Genomic DNA, 21,439 nt, shown 5'->3' with positions numbered 1-21,439 from the left:
AATGACTTTCTGCCTGCCACAGCTGGATGTCCTGGGATAATAGGGATAAGAATCTTAAAGGGCGGGTTATTTATAATGAGGCGGGCCGTGGAGGCGGCCCAACCGCTCAGTACTGTATTTCATGACCTTGCCAGCTCATTGGTTTGACCGTTGATCCACTTCCATAAAGAGCGAGCGGGGGATTTGGAGGGCTACTGCCCATTGCAATATATACCTTGTTGTTGGGACTCGGTCTGTGGATTCTGGACCAGCCAACCTCGCCGTTCTCTCAGGTAAGACCCTTTTTCCCAGTTGCTGGACGTGGCAGGAGTTTTGGTCAGTCGCATGTTTTGTCTGCATGGCTGCTTTGAAATCTGTCCATTTCCCCGCCAGCTGTGAGATTTGGTTGTTTCTGGGAATTTTGACGGATCTTTGTTGGCTTGATGGCAGTGTGACTGGCTGGACTGGCTGAAAGCCTTTGTCTTAGCCCTGTCTTTTGTTTTTTTTTTGTTTTTTGGCGGGGGGCAGGGGGTTCTTTTCCACCTTTTTTCTACTTAAGCTGTCTGAACGTGTGGTCTGCATGCTGGCAAGCAGCCGCGGGCTGTCTGCTGCTGAGCGGATGTTTGATGTATGTCCTGGCAATGTGCTACACTGAAAGCCAACCCCGCTGCAAGACGCAGAACTGAAAACCCATCCGTCGGTGTTTATCCTCCTGTCAGCGCGGAGGGTTGGGGGGGGGAGGGGGGGGCGTACGGGGAATATGGGGTTGGGGATGAGGCGGGGGGTGGGGAGGGTTGGTACTTCGGCTCTAGTCCGCAGTGACCCAGTCGGAGCCTCCACTTCACGCTGGTTAGAATTGACCAACTTCCAACTTACCAACATCTTTTGCACGGGTGGCAAAATTTCATTGGTTCAGGAGCTTCTTTTTGGTTCAGTTTTGAAATGGTCATTGTCGAAGCGTGAGGGTGGGGTGGGGGGCCGCCCTGTCGAGCACGCACACAGACGCCCACTCACGCATGTGACCCCAGCTGCGAGTTATTTTTACGACATGCGCTAACAACCCGTCCGCTTGGCGGGATGTTCTGTGGTCTCGGGTTACGGCCCAGACCTCCAGAGACAATCCCCTCGCCACCACAATCAGGCCCCAAATTTAAACCCGCCAGATATTATTCCACCTCTAGAGTAACTCCATCTTCTGTCCTCGCTGCCTCTCACTGCCCTGAATACCATCTGCCCCCCCGCCCCGCCCAGAGACACTCTCACCCGCTATTATTGGTCTGCCCAGGGCGACGATGACCATTTGTTTGGTTTTCCTTACGAGGCCAGCGTGCCGTCGTTGTTGTTTTTTTCTTTCCTCCCCTCGGTGGTGAAGATGTTAGCGACAGCTGAGCTTCTAGGAATAGAGTCTTAAACCCCTGAGAAAACAGTCCTGGTCCTCGATGCCCCCTGGTGGCCTCGTGGGGCGGCCTCAAACTGGAGAGCACTGCCAAGATGAAAACATACCAAAGGAGGACAAGAACTTTTTAACCTTTTAAAAGTTGCTCCTACGTGAGAGCTTTGGATGTCACTGTTGGCAACAAATCTGATTTGTTCAGTCAAGCAGGAAAAGTAACAGCAGTCATATGGTATTGTGCTTTAACTCTGGCCACCAAACGGTGTCAGTTAAAAGCGACTTAAGAAGAGGTGACAGACGTTTCGTTAAATCAAGTCGTTCCTCCAGGACACTTCCTGGTTCCTGTCGCTGCCCTCAACATGTTTGGCTGTTGTTACGAGACTCTTGTGTTCTGATTACTGATGCTAAACACAAAGAAATCAAATTGCTCTGATAAGTCCTTCATCTTTCGGCAAACTGATGTTTAAATCAATTTATCGGAGATATCCTGTTGTGATGAAATCAGTTTGCTAAAGATGACCGATGCTAGCTGTATGTCACACTGAAACTTTGGCTAGCCACGATGCTAAATGTTGGCGACAGTCCGAGATTTGACCATACCTGACATATCTTCATATCTGCATCCACTCAATATCCTACTGCCACTTGTTAGCAATGAGTGTTCTACCACGCAGGCAATTAGCACACTAGTATTTGCCTCCATGGATGCCTCAGGAAGTCCTCTCTTAGGGCCATGTTTAAGTGAAGAGGAGGCAGTAGCACACATGTTAACCAGTTAGTGTCGCTAGAGGAACATCCAACAGGGCCAGAGCACCAAGACATTCCAGGGGTCATTTTTCAGGAAACTTCTGGATCTGAGGGCAACTTTTCCACTGGCTGACAGGATATTAAAATTGGAGCCCCAGTGCATCGGCTCCACCTGCTGGGCGGCGCTGCTAAAAATAGCGCTGCAGCCCTCCGGCCATGAACCTAGCCAGGATTATACAGAGCATCCGCATGAAGTTTCCTGGAATTAACGTGATGTCTCAAGATAGAAATGAAGTGAGTCGGATTCAGAGCAGCTGAGGCGGCTCTAAGTAGACCAGACGACCAAGTGGACCAGACGACCAACTAGGCTGGTTCTGCTCATAACGTCACCTGATTAAAGACGGACAGGTTCTTTCCTGTAGCTGACAGCAGAAATGTTCACCTTTGAGAAAAAAAAAAAAAGCATTCACTGTCACGTTCTGTCAAGAGATATGACTAAACCTCCAAAGAATTGTATCTAAATGAGGATATTAGCAGTGATGCTTTGGGAAATTGATCAATCCTCACTAAACACATTTGATTTGATGATGTGATGTGATTCTAATGTGTTCTTTGTCTTTCTTCATTAGAAAAACGCCGTCATCCTGCAGCCAAAATGGCCACCGAGTAAGTCTGAAAGACTAATGTGAAAAATCTCTGCTCGACCACTTACACTGTGTCACTGTGTGTGTAGAAGTGGGTGGTGCTTGGCAACAAGTGGGTGGAGCACAAATCTCTGCCAAGAGTCTCTTGCGCACAGATTTTTCTGTTCAGGCAAATGAATCTGTCTGACAAAAACGTGGAATTAAACGTTTATTATCGTCTTCCGTCCAGATGAAACCGGTGTTTTCACGACCCAAAACCGCAACTTTTTTAAAAGCTTGTTTCAGAGTGGATCAAGCTAGAACCTGCTCATGTGGTGCTGGACCACTTCAGAGTAGAAAGCTAGGACGAACAACAACAACAAACTGAGTGTTAATTGAAAGACGTTGACAAGACACATGATGAAGTCCAGCCTCTGGGTCAAGCAACTGTGTCACAGCACCACAACAAATATTTTTGGGAGGCTCCACGTTTTTGAAACTGTCAAAGAAACAGTCAACCTGTCACCATTTCTATGAATTAGAGAACAAGAAAAATGTCTTTGAATGTCTTCTTTCCACCAAGAACAAAATAAAATACTGTTTTTCGAACAAAAAAAAGATATATACGTGTAAGGTGTTCTGTTAAATTACCCTACTGTGGGGTGGCAGTTGCGTGGTCAGGCCACCATGTCGCTCCAGCCCTGGTTGTTATCATAAAGATCTTTGTCGAGAGTTGCCCCCTCTCATTTGCATATATACCGGTGCATCATCGACGTAAACACTGAGGGGCCATCTGGTGTCTTTCAGGAAGAGACTGTCTGCCCGGAGGAAACACACACTGAAGGTAAGAGCTTCTACTCTACCCCATCCCCCCCAACCATGACTCACAGCTGCAAGGGTTCTAGATGACCAACGTAGCCACATCGTGCTCATCCTCAGAGCTGCATGCTAGCTGTGGCCGGAACTTTGCTGGACGCCGAGTCGCAGGTGAAATCCGGCGAAAGGGAGACGTTCCTGGCGGGCAAGTGTCCACCGCTGGAGCTGCCATACTCAAAGGACGAGCTCACGGTGAGATGGCAGGTCCATCACTGAGGAAAGGACCAAACTGACCGACTGGAGAAATGACTTGTTTCCACCTGGTGTTTCTGCAGGAGCTTTGCGAGAAGCTCCACGAGCAGATTGGCATCAGTGAGGAAGAGAGGTACAGCATTGAGTTCAAACTCAACATGGTGCTGAACGAGGTGAGATGTTCTTCAGAGCAGAAGGTTTTTTCTCTCTCTCTCTCTCTCCCTGTCTCTCTCCCCCTCTATCTTTCTCTCTCTCCTGATAATTAAATTCTGGAGTGTGCTCTTTCCAAAGGTCCGAGACCTCAATATCAAGATTGTAGACCTGAGGGGGAAGTTCAAGAGGCCCCGTCTGAAGAAGGTCCGCATGTCGGCCGACGCCATGCTGAAGGCCCTGCTGGGCTCCAAGCACACTGTTAACATGGACCTGAGGGCCAACCTCAAGCAGGTCAAGAAGGAGGTGAAGGAGGAGGTGAGTAAGGACAGCCCCCAAATGACCGGATTCCTTGTCTGTAGGGGTGCTCTCTACAGCCAAAATCACAAAACTTTTGTTAGCAGCGGATTTGTTTTAGGACCGATTCCGTTTGTCCACGTTTTTAGCCTGAGCGGCACCTACTGCCAACTGGTGGCAGCCAGTGGTTGCCGCAATCCAACAAGGATTATGACTCTGGTCTGGCTGTGCTCCTCTAAGGTAATTTCCTGTCCTGTGTTTTTTTGTTCCTGCAGGACAAGCAGCTGCGCGATGTGGGCGACTGGCGCAAAAACATCGAGGATAAGTCGGACAGGAAGAAGATGTTCGACAGTTAAAGGGGGATCCGCTCGGGGCAGGAGTTCAGATTGTGGAGCCTGCTGGCTGCAGAGTTCTGTTCCAAAGCCCGAGCCGATGAGACGGATCCCGGCGAAGGGGGTGTGTGGAGAAGGTGCTGAGAAGGTCCAAACGTGGATGTTGGCTGAGGACGAGCTGAGCGTGGGACCATCTTCGGCTGTCTGGCTTTGGTAGAAAACTCTGCAGTTGGATTTCCTGAAGGCCACAGAACGTCGCGATGTGTTTCTACTGTTTGTCCTGATGTTGATGAGAAATAAAAAAAAAACAAAACAAACAAACCTGCTCTTTGTTCTGAGACCTCTGACCGACTGACCCCACCACCGACTCCCAAAAGCTCTCCCTCATGGTTTTTACAGCTTCAAACACACACTTTTCAGTTTTCCAGCAAACACAAATGTCATGCACCCTTTGGGCCTTCGCGTCAAAAAAACAACGAAACTTTACTCTTCCACCTTCTTCGTATCTCACGCTGCCCGTGCTTGAAAATCAAAGTGCCAAATGGTGGAAACCGAGAAGTGAAAACTTGACTGGAAAAAAACAAACAAAAAATACCGGGTGAGGCTCATGATGTTGCATGCAGTTAGCCCTCTGTTTGAGGACAGCTATCACTAAACTTACGCTAAAGCTAAAATAATCCCCAGCGACACAAAGGCTTCCTTATTGTAATAATGATTTTTTTTTTTTGAATCTAAAACAGTTTTCAATCAGAAGATCGTGAAGAGTGTCAGAGTATTTTTCTCGAAAAAGTTCAGAGTTAAACGTCGTTTCTCACCCTGAGAAATGAACTGGCGGGGGCGGCTCCCGAGTAGGCGGAGCATCTCAGCTGGACGTGGCGAAGATTGTAAAACCAGCCTGCAGGCAGCAGAAGGTGAGTCTCCAACTCCACTCTCTTGATTCTTCCTGTTTCTGTCAGATTGACTCCTCCCCCTGTTTCTTCCTGCGCAGCTGGTCATGTGACCGATGGCGGAGTGGCGTCCTCCCGAGGCCTCGGGGGCGAGCGGCGCAGCTTCGTCATGTTGGGAAACAGGGAAGTGAAGTTTTTCTCAGCGGAAAATGTGCCTCCACTTCCTTCCTCTCTTCGTCCCTTCGCCCTTCTTCCCTACCGCTCTCCCTCTCTTCCTCCCTCTCCTCCTCCCTTCCTTCTTACCTTCCTTCCTCACTCCCTTCCACCTACCCTTTATCCCCCCCCAGGCCTCTTAGCTATGTCCTAATTGGCTGCTGTGGCCGTCTTGCTGGTTATATTTGTTCCTCTGCTGACGGAGGAGCAGCGTTCAGCCGGAGCAGCTGCCTCTGCGCTGCGGGTGGAACCGGAGACGGAGACCAGCTAAAATAATTGCGGCGCTAACCTGCAGGGAAGTTAGAGCAGGCGGCGCTAACGGCGAGGCACCTCACAAACGGCCTTGCTAACGTGAGACGGCTGAAGGCGATTGGTCGGTGCGTCCATCCGTCACCTTCGCTGCAGACAGTCGGATTCCTGAGATGGTGGGCGGAGCCTAACTGAGATTGAGAGAAGCTTTCAGCACCTCCTCCATCAACTCTACCTCCACCTTCATAACCTCCTTCTTCTCCACCGCCTCTTCTTCCACCTCCTCCTCCACTACTGCTCCTCCACCATCTCCATCACCTCTTCCTCCACCTCCATACCCTCCTTTTTCTCCATCACATCCCCCACCACTTCCTCCCCCTCTTCCTCCACCTCCCCCACCACTTCCTCCACCTCCTCCTCCTTCACTACGTCCTCCACCACCTCCATACCCTCCTCCTCCTCTTCCTCCCTCCTCCTCCACCTCCATCACCTATCCTCCACCCCCACACCCTCATTTTTCTCCACCACCTCCTCCACCTCCACCACCACTTCCTTCACATCCTCCTTCACATCCATCACTTCTTCCTTAACCGCTACATCCTCCTTTACTCCACCACATCCTCCACCTCTTCCAACTCCTCCACCTTCTCCAACTCTTTCTCCACCTCCTCCAGCAGCAGCAGCATCATAAATCAGTCCTCCTGTTGGCGTCTGGTTATTGGAGGTCTACATAGTGAGGTAACGCTACACACTCCCACGCTGGCTGCACATTCAGCCTCCTGCGGCGGCGACACATTCCTTGCGAGGCTCCTCGTCTCGGCTGTCTTCACCCTGCAGGTTGCCTCGCTGAACCTCGCCGGCCCGCCACCGCCGCCGCTCAGGAGTCCTGCATCCTGTGTTTGGTGGTCAAGCATCCTGCTGGTCTGCGGCCGCTTCCATTGAGCTCAAAGTCCCGTCCCAGGCCAGCTGGGGGCGCCGTGTCAGTGTTGTAACTGCTGCTCTCCTCATGGCTGGTTTAGCTTTTAGCTAAATTTCATAGTTTTGCTAAAAGCCAAAGTTTTGCGCTGACTTGAGGAGGCTCTTAGTCTGTTGAGACGCCACTGGTTAGGACGAAGAGTCGCACATTGTCGTACAATGTTGCGCATGTCACATGACGATGCACAATGTTGCACATTTTTTTAAATTTAACGTCATCTTTTTATAGCGTAAAACAATTCTCAATGGGAAGATTGTGAACAGCGTGGAAGTATTTTTTTTGTTAAAGCAGCTCTTGGTAACTTCCGGTAGAAATGGCGAAGTGACGAAGTAAACACGCTGCAGCGCTAGTTTATTGATGTGGGAAAATACAAATAGTCGCCTCGCTGGAGCGCTCGTATGTGTTCAGGAAAAACATATATGAAATAATAATATATTGATAATAAATAATAATAATAATAATAATAATAATAATATGAAATGCAAAACAGGCATTTGACAATAACGTCGTAGCAAACGTCCAACACTTTTATTACTTCGTCTTTCATCGAGGTTAATTATTGGGTTCCATTCAGTGATTTTATAATCTTATGTATTTGTAATAGCAGTATGTAAAACCGCATCTAAATAAACGTGTGACGTTGGCGTGTGGTGGTTCGTCCGGCGAGTCGGGTCGTGCTTGAAAGTTACGCAGTGCAGTTACAGCCGGCACCACTCCCCCCCCCCTCGCTGCCGAGGCGGCACCGCTGATCCTATTGATCGGTTATCTACCGCTTTACTGAGTTTGGAATCGTAATTTTATGGTCGAAAAGTTACCTAGAGCTGCTTTAAAACTTTTGTCAAACGCTCCGACACACCCAGCCTAAGCAGTCGCCTGAGGCCTCAGCAGCCCCCCTCCCCCCCAGGCTCACGGCGGGGACGTGTTAATCCGACATCGCTGGCAGGATGTGGCAGCTGCTTAGCGTCGCCAGTGTGAAACGCTAAGCAGGCGGCTCCACGTATTTATAGACGGCAGAAACTTAAGATTCATCCAAACGCCGCCGCTCATCGTGAGTGAATCAGATCACAGAGGGACTCGAGGAGGCTGCGGTTGAGGATGGAGGTGGGAGGGGAGGAGGCTTAAGGTGGGGGCGAGCGGGTGAGTCCCTTGGACGTGGGGCTAGCTGGGGATAGGTGCAGGAGGGGGGTGGGGCCAACACCGGTGCCGTTCTGACTCCAGTTCAGATTTGTGGAAGCCTCTTGCAGAACGTGGCGGAACCCCTTTTTCTTCTTCCAGCTTCAGTAAATCTGGTTCCCGGTGATGCTTCCCCGCTGCCTCCGTCTGTCCCTCCGGCTGTCCGATTCCTGCCTTTTATAGCGGAGTGGCTCTGGACCGGGTCGGAACAGGCCCCGCCCCCTCCTGGCAGCGGGCCTGGATATTTCCGGAGGTGTCCGGCCGTCCGATTGGTCCGAGGATGTTGTCTTTTCCTTAAACAGGGGGTGCGGCTGCGACGCAACTCTGCTATATATATGGAGGATTTGGTCGCACTGCCTCACCGCTGTTGAAGCCCTCCATCCGTCCGTCCATCCGTTGGTCCATCTGTCCGGTAGGTGAGTCCTCCTCCCCCTCCTCTTCTTCCTGCTCTGGATGTGCTGAAGGTGATGGAGCTGATTGATCATTCTGTGAGAATGTTGGGAAGTTCTCCTGCTGAGAGGTTTTTTTTTTTTTTTTTTTTTTTTTTCTTCTGTCTGGTGTGTCGCCATCGGCCGTCCAGGTGTTGACTCACCTGTTGTCTGCCTGGTATGTCTGATGGCTTTTTCACTGGGCAGCTGCAAAAAGCTGATGGGGCAATAGCAGTTTGAAGGATTTCTGCCAATTAAAGAAAAATGATGAAGGTTCTTCTGATAATAATCAGAGGGTTTCTGGTTTCCGGTTTCTGGTTTCTGGTTGGATGACTTCCACAATGTTTTGACCAATGAGCCGTTTGCTAAAATATAAAGAGGAACTCATCATTAATTCTTACAGTGCACCAATTAAATGAAATGACTGTGCTTTGTTGTGTGTCAAAAGGAATTTTTGATTGAATATTTCAGCACATTCTGCTTTTTAGGTAGATGAAAAAAGATTTAAAACACTTTTTGATAGTGTTCTACAGGTGTGTGTGTGTGTGTGTGTGTGTATGTGTGTGTGTGTGTGTGTGTGTGTGTGTGTTCGTGTGTAAATTTTGAGCAGCTGTGTCCTGTTTGGTTATAGGCCCGATGCTTCCCACGCCTTATTTCGGATCGTCTGTCAGTCTCACACTGTGAATGAAAAAAAGAGAAAGAAACTAGAAAGTTCCAGCACCTGTTGATGACTTGTTGATGTTGATGTTGATGTTGATGTTGATGCTCTCCGTCGTCGTTGTGCCGCTGGCGGCCGCCGCTCTGCTGCAGCACATTCTGCAGGACCCGCAGGATCACCTGAGCTGATTGGTGATCCAAAGTTAGCTCGCTCAGCACTCAGCGGCCAGATCCTGTTTCAATCCCGCTCTGATGATGGTTTATCCCCCACCGCCCCCCACCTCACTCTCCTTCACCCCCACCCCCACCCCAGCCCACCCCTCCTTTTCTGTCTTTGCAGCTGGTTGTGAAGGAACACCGCCGCCGCCATCATGTCCGAGTGAGTTTCCCGTCCCGACTGGTTCTGTTGGAGCAGGAAGAGGGAAGAAAAGGGAGGAGAGAGGGATGGAGCTGACTGTGACAGGGACGGAGAGAAGGGATGAAATGAGGAAAAGTGAAGGGAGATAAAAGAAGATCCCGGATGAAGGAAAGAATGAGCAAAGGGAAAAAAAAAACTAAGGGCGGAAGAATGAAGGAGGAGATAGGGAAGTGAAGAGCGAATAAAGACACTTGGAATTAACGAGGGTGGAAGGAACAAGGGATGAAGGCCGACGCAAACAAGGAGGGCAGGACGAGGGAGAAAGTGAAAAGAGGAAAGAAAGGAATAAAGGGAGGAGTGAGACGTGGATGAGAAAGGATGGAGGGACAAAAACAAGGCGAGAAGATGAAGGGAAGGGGAGGGAAAGAAAGAAAGAAAGAAGGACAGAGAGGAAAAAGATGACAAAAAGAAAACAGAGGTGAATGTGAACAAAGGAGGGATGGAAGGAAAGAAGAGAGGTAGGGAGGGAGGAAGGGAAAACACAAAGGTGAGATGAGGTTAATGGTCGTCACATTTATTTTCGTCTCCTCCGCAGTAAGAAGATGACCTCGAGCCGCCGGCATCACCTGAAGGTACCGACCGCAGCCTCACACTGCCCCCCTCAGGAGAGCCGAGGGATTGCTCCTTCTGCTCCAAATTAAAACTGGAATATAAATAGTTTTTAAATAAATAAATAAATAAATAATAATAATACATATATTAATATAATAGTATTACTACTATTACTACAACTACTACCACTAATAATAATAATAATTATTATTATTATCATTATTATTATTAGTATTGTTGGTATTTTAAGGCAAATCTAAACTGCTGTTGGTTTGAAGCTTTGTGGCGCCATCTGCTGATAAAAGTATATAGCACAGTCTCATGTGCGTCAGTGTCAGGCAAAAGGTCCTCAGATATTGGCCTCAACCTCACCCCCCTTGCTCGTTTTCCCACTTTGACCTTTGACCCTCACGGCCATGTGTCTGCCCCTCCCGCAGAGTCTGATGCTGCAGATCGCCGCCGGCTGGATCGTGCAGGAGACGAAGGACATCGCCGCCGCCAAGGAGGCGTACATGGCCGAGAACTGCCCCACCCCCAGTGTCCATGGAGACCAGGCCACCCTCATGGTGACTGATGGCTCACTGGCTCCTGCTGGTCACATGTCCACACATGAAGTGTCTTGGTCGTTGTCGCAGAGAAGCATGAAGTGAAGTCCTGTAATAAGCCAGCTGAGGGTTCTTCTCTTTCTCCTCTTCTTATCTCCTCCTCCTCCTCCTCTTCATCCTGTTCTTCTCCTCCTCCCTCCTGCTCTCCTCCTGTTCTCCTCCTCCTCTACTCTTCCCTTCCTCCTCAGGATACCTGCAAGAAGATTCACGCTCTCATCGACAGGGTGGACGAGGAGAGATACGACCTGGAGATCAAAGTGGGCAAGGCCGGTAAGGAGGTAAGCAGTCGGTGAAACAGCGCCCCCTGCCTGTTTGCGGCTGTGCGGGAGATGTTTTCACCGTTGCGGTCGGGGTCGTCTCTGCAGATCGACGACCTGAAGATCAAGGTGATCGACCTGGCCGGCGTGAAGAAACCGGCCCTGAAGAAGGTCCGCATGTCGGCTGATGCCATGCTGAAGGCCCTGCTGGGCTCCAAGCACACCGTCAACCTGGACCTGAGGGCTAACCTCAAGCAGGTCAAGAAGGAAGTGAAGGAGGAGGTGAGGAACCACAACTCAAAAAGCAGAAACCTCCAAGAGGTTTCTGCACAGGTAGTGTTGCCAAATTAGCACTGTAGTTTGGCAACACGATTAGCAACTTTTTCTGCTGCTCTTGTAGCATTTTGATGACTCGAGTATGAAATCACTTGTCGTTCTTCGGACCTGCTCGCATATCGTGCTGCTGCGAGTCGGAACTGATGTTATTCCTCTGCGTCCAGTCTGGAAATGAATCGTGCAAGTGAAGTCGAGGAAGAAAGTATCATTTTTTTTGTTTGTTTTTCAACCGTTAACACGGTGACTTTGTTCTTTGTTCTGGTTCCTTTTATGGTACTTTGACTGGTCACTAGCCAAAGTACCACCAAAACAGTCACTTTACCACAGTATCTATTTTCACGCCTAAAAACTTAATTTGTAATTCTAAACATATTGTACGTATTTATTTGTCTCTCCTTGTACGTTATTCTGTCATTCCGCCCTACAGTGTCCATTACAATGACATGGGCATGATCAATTATGGAATAAGGCGTCATTTAGCAACTTCTAGTGAGCTCTAGGTCACGCAAGTAGCTACCTTTCTCACTGGGCAGTCGGCAACACTGCCTGCAGGGCAGGCGCTGACTCTATTGGTGGGTTCATAACAGGTCATTTTGGGCCCCTGATGCTGTTTGGAGCCAGACTCCCAGCCGGGCTCTCTACTGCGGGCGACCACCAGGGAACGATCCAGGTGATAACGGGCGGTTCTGTGTTTGTTGCAGCCGGCGGAGGCGGTGGGCGACTGGCGCAAGAACATCGAGGACAAAGCCGACAGGAAGAAGATGTTCGAGACTTCCTAAAGGAAGATGGCGCTGCTGCCCGCAAGTCGCCGTGGAAAGATTTCCTGGAACTTTTCCATTTCGATTAAACCGTCTTGTTGCTCCGCTCAACCCGTGACCTTAATAAGTTCCACCTCTTTCTGCCAGAGCCGCCGCAGCTACGGTGAAAAGCCGGATTTTGTTCCGTGTCGGGCTTTTATTTTGGTGATGCCGACAACTTCCTGCTCCCCCCGGTGGGCGGGCGCACGTGGTGTGATTGATTAATGTTGTAAATTATTAAACGAATTTCTAGACGGACATTTTTGGCTGATTGCATATTTCCAGACACTTCCGGCCACAGGGTTCTGTTTCCGCCTCCTTTATTTTGTAGGACCGGGAGTTAGAGAAAGTGAGAAAGTGAACATCGGCAATTGCCTCGCCAGAAGGCAGAAATGTTTTTGTCAACAACCGGCGTGAAACCTCCCGAGGTCGCATCGCGGTGGTCATGTGATCCTCGTCTTGAACTCAAACTTCCGGTTATGATGTTGCTTCTCTCCCCCGCCCCTCTCTTCTTCTTACCAAATCCTTCCACTCTGAAAAAACATTTCAACACCCACACATGCCCACATTCGTGATTGGATTGGACAGTTTATTACGAATCAGCTGCGCTTCACAAACTTCATTCATTCATTCATTTTCCATACCCGCTTAGTCCCGAGCTCAGGGTCACGGGGGTCTGCTGGAGCCTATCCCAGCTGTCACAGGGCGAAGGCAGGGTGACACCCTGGACAAGTCGCCAGTTCATCGCAGGGCGCTTCACAAACTTGATAAATGTATTTAGTTTAGCATTTTATTTAGTTCATTTATTGATTTATTTTAAAACTACATTCGACTGGACAGAATGTGAACGCACGTTTCTGCGAGCACCGACAGAATTCCCGACTCTGAGCCAGCAGGTCATACAGGTGTCACTGCCCATTCTGGCCACATGGTGGCAGCAGACGACTGTTGGCCTACTGCCGAAGCTTCTGTTTTGTCAGCCGGAGACACAAAATCCAAATCACACAAATGAATACTTTGATTCGAACCTCACAGACTCGCAAACCGATCGACCAATCAAGGCCAAACTTTGTTCTGATTCGAGCTAGAGTTTGAACTCGGGTGATTCTCTCCACCCCTCACTCATATCTCTCACCTGAGTCAAGTGGCTCACAGGTGCCTCTGACTCTGTCCACACTCATGACGAGTTTTTAGGACAAAGTTTTTGTCTGAAGCCAAACTGAACAGCGACCAATGGTGAGACTCTGCCCCACACTTTGATGTGTGTGTGTGTGCGTGTGTGTGTGTGTGTGTGTGTGTGTGTGTGTGTGTGTGCGTGTGTGTGTGTGTGTGTGTTTTTGTGTTTGTCTAACTTGGCCCCCAAAGAAACTTTCTTTCTCTTGTGTACCACCAGCAACTTTTGGCTGAAGATCGGAGCAGCTGATTGGTCGACGGCTGTCGTCGCCAATTAAAGACCAGCCCCTCCCACACCCCACCCACTCCCCCTCCGCCCGCTGACCCCGTGACCCCTGTGAGGACCCAGTCCTGGCTGATATACGAGGCCAGGGGCCAGAAGATGGTGGTGTTTGAGGAGCTGGCAGGTCTGATTGGTTTCCTGGTTCCTTGTGGCCATAAAGAGGAACCTCCAGACCCCCCTGACCCCTCCCAGACCTCACCAGACCCCGTCCTGGACCATATAAACCCCCCCGGACCAGCTGAGCTGCTAGTCTGAGTCTCCATCGCTGTGCATCCGCCGGCCCTCCGTCACCTGCAGGTGAGAAACACCAGGTTTGAGTTGTTTTTACGGCTGAATCCTGTCCGATTTTCAGAGCAATGATAGTTTTCTGACTGTTTTTTTTGATAATCTTGGTAAAACCCTGAAGCAGAATAGTCAGATGGTATCAGCCGCAGATTCGGAGAACTTTAACTTCCTAGTGGGCGGATCAGGTGACGCTTGTGTCTGCAACAGAACACAAAGATTCTCATTTCTTATTTTGAATTTTCACTTTTGCTTTAAACGCTGCAAATGGTTTGAATGTGTCATCCTTGCGTAATGCAACGACCTGTCCAACGGGCTGCTGATGTGGCAGCTGACCACTGACCCCTGCGGGCCCAGCTTAGCGGCCACCTGATCAGCTCAGTGACACTGAGGCCGGTGCTTCGCTGCTATTTTTAAAGGAAAATAGAGGCCGAATGACCAAAAAGACTTGAGTCGTCCCTTGGACCCTCTGAGGCCTTCTGACCACAGTTTGACCCACTCCAGTGACACAAGGGCAGACCGAAGGACCATCATTATTAGACTGAATATTTCTCTTTCTTATCCACAGATTCCGAAACTAAAGAGACGCCAAGATGTCTGAGTGAGTACCACTTCATTTCATTGGACTCATAATAATAATAATAACAATAATAATAATAATAATAATAATAATAATAATAATAATAATACAATAAAATAATGTAATTATTTACAGTTATATTTTTTTTAAAAATCATTTTGGTCGAAGTAATTTTTTTAGTCATTGATGTAATAATGGTAAAATGCAATTTACTATTTTATTTATTTTTTTAATTTTTTTTAAAAACAACCTTTGAACGTGACTGTCTTGCTGTGTCACTGCAGGGGAAAGAAGATGACATCAAGCCGCAGGCATCATCTCAAGGTAGCCGCTCGCTTTCATTGAAGGAGTTTTTCTACATTTAGTGACAGAAATTAAAGTTAAAAAAACAAACAAAAAAACATCCAGTAAACTTAATTCCTGACTGAGAAGTAGCAGAAAGAAAACACTCAAATGTTTGACCCGACAGGGCAGGAAAATTTTTATCCTGGACTGTGATCTTCAATATTTCATCTTCAGATTTTCTTCTTTGCATGGTGTTATTAAATAATATTGTTTTGCGCTGACGCCGGTCGTTTTTTCTGTATCTTCAGAGTTTGATGCTCCAGATCGCCGCCACCTGGCTGGAGCAGGAAGCCACTGAGATGGCCGCTGCCAAGGAGGCATACATGGAGGAGAATTGCCCGGCACCAGACCTGAGCGCAGACATGGCAGCTATGGCGGTAACCGGGTTGAACCACAACAGAATGAAAACATTGTTAACTTTCAGTCAAATATAAATGTATAATTTTTCCCCTCCTGTGTGTGGACAGGATTACTGCAAAAAACTCTACCAGTGCCTGGATAAGATCGATGAGGACCGCTACGACGCCGAGGCCAAGGTGGAGAAGACCCAAAAGGAGGTAGAGTGGCGTGCTAACTGGCTAACAGGCTAACAGGCTAACCGGCCCTGTGAAGGGAATACGATCGGACCGTTTCTAACCTGATAAGCAATTTCAAATATAGCAATTTTTACATTTTTGTCATTTTCTACTTGTTTACAAATTTAAAAGAACCTTTGGTTCAATATTCAGGTATTTTGATAAAAAATTTGTGTCTGTAATATTACAAATGATCCATTTCACATTGATATTCATGTCCTTTTTCATTCATATGATTCCTGTTTCAGACCTCTTAATCAGTGAAGAAAAACTGTGAGGTGAAATTAAGTAATTTAAAAAAAAACTTTGAAAGATTTTATTTTTAAATTTTTAATTGAAAAATGCAGAAAACAAAGGAACAAGTCTGCCGATCAGAGTTCAGGTTGATTATTTTAAACATTTGAAGCTGTTCAGATCCAATCAATGCGATGATGAGGCGATGATTGACCCCCTGCAGGACCTCCTGTAGCGCCCCATGTAGGGGACTTAGTGCAGTGTTCAGGACCCCTCAGGCCTCATCCTCGAGCAGCTGTTGTTGACAGGCACGGTTGTCGGCGTCTCTGCAGATCGACGACCTGAAGCTGAAGGTCATCGAGCTGGGCGGCGTGAAGAAACCGGCCCTGAAGAAGGTCCGCATGTCGGCCGACGCCATGCTGCAGGCGCTGCTGGGCGGCAAGCACAAGGTGACCATGGACCTGAGGGCCAACCTCAAGCAGGTCAAGAAGGAGGTGAAAGAGGAGGTGAGCCAACGCTACCGCCCCCTGCAGAAAGCCCTGTCCTCCTCCGGGAGGAGGCGAAGGAGAAGATCTCACTCTGTGCTTTCTCCCCCCTGCAGGCTTCAGACGGCGTGGGCGACTGGCGTAAGAACGTGGAGGACAAAGCTGACAGGAAGAAGATGTTTGAGACCTCCTAAAGACTTTGACCACTTCACTTTTTACTGTGTCGCTGGAAAAAAAAAATCACCAAACTCTTGATATTAAATGTTTTTTGGGAAGAACGCGACGCTGTCAGGCTGCGGTTTGTTCCTTGTTTGGGAGTCGAGTTGACTGGGTTCCTCCAGGGTTCCTTTAGGGTTCCCACTGAGTTCCTCAGTGGTTCTTTCCAGGGTTTCCACTGGGTTCTCCCAGGGTTCTTCCAGATGTTGCTCTAGTCTCGCTGTGCCAGCTGAATCTTACGCAGCATCTTCAGCCAGCCATGTAGAGACCGAGCTGAATCAGTTCATCCCGGGGTAGCTCATCACCTACTCTTCATCGGCGGTGGGGTCACGCTTGGCCACCAGATGGCTGCAGAGAGCAGGTTCTCATCAGTGGTGTCAGCGATTGATCAAGCGACCTTCTGCTGGGTGAGTCTCTGTTTCCTTCTGCTTCAGTTCTACCAACTCAAACCAAAATTGTTTTGACAGAGAAACACGAATTTAACATTTAATTTTGCAAAAAAAAAAAAAAAAAAGAAATGTTATTGTTTTTATTTCATTGTGCCCAGATGTTGATGCTGGGATTCTCTCTAGAATCTAAATCAAGATCTCTTCATTTAATGTTTTGTGAATGTGGCTGTACGTCAGGTCAGATTTGCCCCCCCGATCTCTGGGCTGATGGTGTTTGACAAGGTTCTCGCGTTCCAAACGAGGAAGAAAATGTCAGCCAGTGACATTGACCTGATCAGATCTTTCACTGGTCGATCGGACCTCACCCTTCACTTGTGTGGATTTTTTATTTTTTAATTTACTTTTTGTGCCTGATTTTTCATTTCCACTTTTGTCTCCTGATGCTCAGCGATGTCCTACCAGACGGGCTGCAGCCAGCAGGGGGCTCTCTAGCATCCACACACACACACACACACACACACTGACAGCCGTCCCTGTTGGGTAGCAATTGTCCCGGGGTGTTGGGTGGGTGTGGTGAGTGTTCGGTGGGGGTTTAAGGGGTGGGAGGGGGGTGGGGGGGTTGCAGGAACCTGAGAACGTCAAGCTGTACTTCCTGCCGCCGTCTTTACGAGCTCCCACACAGAGGAGCTGTTGCTGTGGTATTTCTGGCGCTCCTGAGGGCCCATTGGTCCGGCGGCGACGACGCTACCATAAGTAGGGCGGCCGGCGGCGCTGAGTCAGCAGCTCGCACCTTATATACCGGCTTTCATCCTGATCACCGCTCGACTTGGCAGTGTTTCCTGCGTCTCTCCTCCTCTTCCTCCTCCTCCTCGTCACCTGCAGCAGGTGAGCCCCCGTTCGTCACATCTCGTGATGCTCCGTTTGCATGGTGACCTTTGACCTCCCGCCGACCTGAGGTGCGTCGAGGGTGCCGGCAGGTAGCGTCGGAGAGCTCCTGGTTCCTGTTGGCTCCTGCAGCCTCAGGAGAGGAGCCGCCGCCGCCGCCGCCGAGATGCTGCGCGCAGCGTGGCGTTCCACCAGCAGCGATTCGACGACAATTTTTTTTTCTTTATTTTGCAGCCATGAAAAAAAATGCCCCTCCAAAAAGTTCCAAAAACAACAACAAAAAAAAAACCTAACTTGTCCTGGCCACCTGCTTCTCTTCACACCAGTGAAGTTTTCCAGCCTTGCTCAGTCTGACGCGTCACCTCCCGTTTCCACTCTTTTTCGTGTTGCTTTTTCTTTTCCATCTCGTCCGGCTCCCGCATGAGTGCGACCTTCCGCAGGGCTCGCCCGGGCCCCACGGCCCCACCCCTTCCCTTCCTCCACGGGCGTTGCCTTGCGGCGATAACGGCCCCTGGGCTTCGTGCTCGGCACCATTTTTGGCTCCTCTGCTGGTGGTATGCGGCTCTGCGGCCTTTGGGTGAAATTCTTCTCAGGGGCCGCGTGGCGCCTGACCCCCTCTCAGCCAAAATTAGCCGGTTTGTGGAGGCCGGCGGCGGCGGTGGGCGTGTCGGGTGTCGTGCGGGGAGGTCGGGATGTCGCCGATCGATAGCGACTCAGCTGCGACGGTTCCGTCACTGACGAGTGTCTTCTGTGTCGACAGGGTGTGAACACAGCCGAGAGTCAACATGTCTGAGTGAGTAGAACCGCCGCTTCTTCTTCTTATCATTGTTGTTATCACCATTATCATTATTATTATTTTATAGTTTTCAGATTTTAAATACCTGATAAAAAATTTTTATATAAAGTTTAAAAAAAAAAAAAAAAAAGTTGAGCAGCATCAGGAGGAAATGACCGCATTCAAACCGACAACAGTAGTCTTGACTTGGTGATTCATGTGTGACCTTTGTTTCCTTGGTTGTGTCGTTGCTGTTGCTGTTGTTGTTGTTGTTGTTGTTGTTGTTGTTGTTGTTATTGTGTTGATCAGCAGCAGCTGTGATGTGTTTAGTGTCTAGATTTAATCTTAATTATTAATTTTAGATTAGACGAAAGAAAAGACAAAAAAACGAATAAAAAAAGGGAAAGAGAAATATCGAAATCATTCCACACATAGGTGCCACATTAAAGGAGATCTAAGACAGCTTGGGGCCGACGAGGCGTTCAGTTCCGGGGTGGAGTGCGGGACAACACGGCGTTGACTGAAATCCAGTTTAAACAAACAAACAAACAAAGAAACAAACAAAAGGTTAGGACAGCTGAAAGGTCAAAGTTCAACCTCGGCGGGCAGCAACTGCTGCTGCTCCACATTTGGAGCGACCTCGACCATCCAAATCAAGCCGCTGCAAGATTTCAAGTAAAAACAAAAACAAAAAAAAAAACGATTTGAACAAAACCAGCGACTACATTTTCTGACATCAGAATGTGAAAGTTTGTTTGTATTTTGCGACATTGAAACAAAGGAACATTTTTTTTTTTTTTTTAAATGACAATGCTGATTCTGAGCTTGGCTTGATCAAGATCCTACCTCGAAACTTTACGTCTAAACTTTCAGTTGGAATGATCTTCGGCCAATCAGGCCAATCAGGCTAATTATTGACCATGTGACGTTGGTTGGTGTGAGGCCATTGGGTAAGCGCTAGGCAGGCTAACTCCTAGCTATGCTAACTGCTAGCTGGTTTCATGTTTGGACTCAAGCGTTGCACTGTTTTGACGAGGCCTTTGTGGTTTCAGCGTAAAGAAGATGACGTCCAGCCGCCGGCACCATCTGAAGGTGACGTCCACACTCCCTTTCTTCTCTGTCTGTCCTCCCGCTCCCTCACTCCCTCACTCACTCTTTCACCCCTCTCTCTCTCTCTGTCCTTTGCCGTTGTGCAGAGTCTGATGCTTCAGATCGCCGCCACCTGGATTGAGCAGGAGAAGAAGGACCTTGAGGTGACCAAGGAGACCTACATGGCTGATAACTGCCCCGCCCCCGACCTTGGCGGGGATCAGGCCGCCCTCATGGTGAGGACGGGGGCAGAGGGCGAAGAATGTAGGGGGCGGGGGTGGGGGAACTGGCAACGAACCTTGGGGAGGGAAAAAAAATCAGGAACTCAAGTCTAAAGTTTTTTTTATTTATTTATTTTATCCTGCAGGAAATCTGCAAGAAGCTCCAGGCCGCCATCGACAAGGTTGATGAGGCGCGGTACGACGCCGAGTCCAAAGTTCAGAAGGCCGACAAGGACGTGAGCAACACCAGCCGCATGCTAGTGCTTCCTCCTGGTGGTCGGAAGAGACCTTGCTACGTTATCCTCATGGCTAGAGCTAGCTAGTGCTAGCTAGCGCCAATTATTATTATTATTATCATTATTATTATTATTATTATTATTACAACACTGCAGATTATTTTTGGATTAGCCGAATTGAGCCACCGCCGCAGCTCCAATGTACTACTAATATGGAAAATTCTCGTCTTGTCCGTGGCTTTGGATAGAGGAGATTCTGCTGAATGAATTTATTTAGAATAGTAGACAGAAAGAGGTTGGTCAGTCAATCCTGCCGATGTTTATCTCGCTGATTTTCTGCATCACCTCCACGGTCACATGATGCCCGGTCGTGTCCCCGGCCGTCCCTGCAGATCGACGACCTGAAGCTGAAGGTCATCGAGCTGGCCGGCGTGAAGAAACCGGCCCTGAAGAAGGTCCGCATGTCGGCCGACGCCATGCTGCAGGCGCTGCTGGGCGGCAAGCACAAGGTGACCATGGACCTGAGGGCCAACCTCAAGCAGGTCAAGAAGGAGGTGAAAGAGGAGGTGAGTGACGAGGAGCAGAGGTCAGAGGTCACCTCGAATTCCAAAAAAATCATCCGAGTATTAGTGTTTTTGTTTGATGTCCATTCGCTGATACGGTGGTGGGGGGGGAGGGGCTTATGTGTGCTATACTGCAGCTGGCCACTAGGGGAAGATTGAGCCGTTTGTGTTTTTTTCCCCCTCCTGTCCAGTCGACGGAGGCGGTGGGCGACTGGCGCAAGAACATCGAGGACAAGGCCGACAGGAAGAAGATGTTCGAGACCTCCTAAGTGTCTCTCATCAGGAAGTCTGGACACTTCTTCTTCTTCTTCTTCTTCTTCTTCTTTTTCATTTTTCCTGTTTTTTCCCTCCGCCACCTGTTTTTGTGGATCCGTCACTGCCCTCCGGCACTAAACTGAGGAAAAGAATCCAGAAAACATGTACAAGTTCCCACAGTAACGGTAGAAATAAATGTTTTTGAAGTAAGACATTTATTGTTGGTACATTTATGACTTTTTTTTTTTTCAGGGTTTTTTTTTCCGTCTTAACCGAGGTTTGTGGAAAAAAACAAATTTCAAACCTATTCTGAACAATGTTAACAGTATTCCAACAACAAAAAACAAACTAGAAATAATATTTTATTATTATTTTTATTATTATTATTATTATTATTATTATTATTATTATTATTATTTGAACAAAAAAAATCAACTAATCATCTCATCGGATTATTGATGACATGAATTTCCTACTAAAAATAGAATGTCACAGAAATAACTAAAATGATTCTTGTGTCAAATTTGACTTCAAATTCAGAAAATATTCAGAATTCTTTGGGTGGACGCAACAATTACAGACTTAGCACTGTTGGCCAACTGGACCATACTCTTTCTTAACATTGACTTTTGTGCTGCTTTGCATTTATATACTATGCTCTGCTAGGCGGAGTGATAATTAACACTGTCTAACTTGAACCTCCCACAAGCAACAAA

The 21,439-nt window shown here is 48.4% G+C and overlaps 4 protein-coding genes across 5 annotated transcripts; all 4 read left to right on the top strand.

Moving 5' to 3' along the window:
- The first annotated feature begins 176 nt into the window (after positions 1-176).
- Positions 177-4,910, top strand: LOC142890036 (troponin I, fast skeletal muscle-like). The gene is made up of 7 exons (XM_076028784.1): positions 177-272; positions 2,749-2,785; positions 3,550-3,586; positions 3,682-3,810; positions 3,894-3,983; positions 4,102-4,278; positions 4,533-4,910. Exons 2-7 carry the CDS (start codon positions 2,775-2,777, stop codon positions 4,611-4,613), a joined length of 525 nt encoding a protein of 174 aa, XP_075884899.1. The 5' UTR covers positions 177-272; positions 2,749-2,774; the 3' UTR covers positions 4,614-4,910.
- Positions 4,911-8,410: 3,500 nt separating this feature from the next.
- On the top strand, positions 8,411-12,395 carry LOC142890040 (troponin I, fast skeletal muscle-like). 2 transcript variants are annotated; one of them, XM_076028789.1, is made up of 7 exons: positions 8,411-8,503; positions 9,513-9,551; positions 10,126-10,162; positions 10,580-10,708; positions 10,936-11,025; positions 11,113-11,286; positions 12,042-12,395. In XM_076028789.1, exons 2-7 carry the CDS (start codon positions 9,544-9,546, stop codon positions 12,117-12,119), a joined length of 516 nt encoding a protein of 171 aa, XP_075884904.1. In that variant the 5' UTR covers positions 8,411-8,503; positions 9,513-9,543; the 3' UTR covers positions 12,120-12,395. The 2 variants fall into 2 exon arrangements, with proteins under 2 accessions (XP_075884904.1, XP_075884905.1); XM_076028790.1 differs by having other exon boundaries at positions 8,416-8,499.
- A 1,419-nt stretch (positions 12,396-13,814) lies between these two features.
- LOC142890037 (troponin I, fast skeletal muscle-like) lies at positions 13,815-16,374 on the top strand. The gene is made up of 7 exons (XM_076028785.1): positions 13,815-13,890; positions 14,444-14,476; positions 14,740-14,779; positions 15,049-15,177; positions 15,268-15,357; positions 15,942-16,115; positions 16,211-16,374. Exons 2-7 carry the CDS (start codon positions 14,469-14,471, stop codon positions 16,286-16,288), a joined length of 519 nt encoding a protein of 172 aa, XP_075884900.1. The 5' UTR covers positions 13,815-13,890; positions 14,444-14,468; the 3' UTR covers positions 16,289-16,374.
- Positions 16,375-17,465: 1,091 nt separating this feature from the next.
- LOC142890038 (troponin I, fast skeletal muscle-like) lies at positions 17,466-20,935 on the top strand. Its single transcript, XM_076028786.1, has 7 exons — positions 17,466-17,584; positions 18,345-18,377; positions 19,412-19,451; positions 19,556-19,684; positions 19,816-19,905; positions 20,298-20,471; positions 20,660-20,935. Exons 2-7 carry the CDS (start codon positions 18,370-18,372, stop codon positions 20,735-20,737), a joined length of 519 nt encoding a protein of 172 aa, XP_075884901.1. The 5' UTR covers positions 17,466-17,584; positions 18,345-18,369; the 3' UTR covers positions 20,738-20,935.
- Positions 20,936-21,439: the final 504 nt, after the last annotated feature.

This window comes from Nelusetta ayraudi, unplaced genomic scaffold (genome assembly GCF_046127955.1).
Source record: "Nelusetta ayraudi isolate G7.1 ecotype Tasmania unplaced genomic scaffold, CSIRO-AGI_Nayr_v1 ptg000026l, whole genome shotgun sequence".
Taxonomy (NCBI): Eukaryota; Metazoa; Chordata; class Actinopteri; order Tetraodontiformes; family Monacanthidae; genus Nelusetta; species Nelusetta ayraudi.
The sequence above is the reverse complement of the archived record's forward strand: the minus strand, read 5'-3'. Positions and strand labels throughout refer to the sequence as shown.

Bases quoted from the DNA above. Each gene is read 5' to 3' on its own strand.
- LOC142890036 (XM_076028784.1), top strand. The intron at 3,811-3,893 runs GTGAGATGGCAG...GTGTTTCTGCAG, and splicing joins ACTCAAAGGACGAGCTCACG to GAGCTTTGCGAGAAGCTCCA. The intron at 4,279-4,532 runs GTGAGTAAGGAC...TTGTTCCTGCAG, and splicing joins AGAAGGAGGTGAAGGAGGAG to GACAAGCAGCTGCGCGATGT.
- LOC142890040 (XM_076028789.1), top strand. The intron at 10,163-10,579 runs GTACCGACCGCA...CCCCTCCCGCAG, and splicing joins GCCGCCGGCATCACCTGAAG to AGTCTGATGCTGCAGATCGC. The intron at 10,709-10,935 runs GTGACTGATGGC...CTTCCTCCTCAG, and splicing joins GAGACCAGGCCACCCTCATG to GATACCTGCAAGAAGATTCA.
- LOC142890037 (XM_076028785.1), top strand. The intron at 14,780-15,048 runs GTAGCCGCTCGC...CTGTATCTTCAG, and splicing joins GCCGCAGGCATCATCTCAAG to AGTTTGATGCTCCAGATCGC. The intron at 15,358-15,941 runs GTAGAGTGGCGT...GCGTCTCTGCAG, and splicing joins TGGAGAAGACCCAAAAGGAG to ATCGACGACCTGAAGCTGAA.
- LOC142890038 (XM_076028786.1), top strand. The intron at 19,452-19,555 runs GTGACGTCCACA...GCCGTTGTGCAG, and splicing joins GCCGCCGGCACCATCTGAAG to AGTCTGATGCTTCAGATCGC. The intron at 19,906-20,297 runs GTGAGCAACACC...CCGTCCCTGCAG, and splicing joins TTCAGAAGGCCGACAAGGAC to ATCGACGACCTGAAGCTGAA.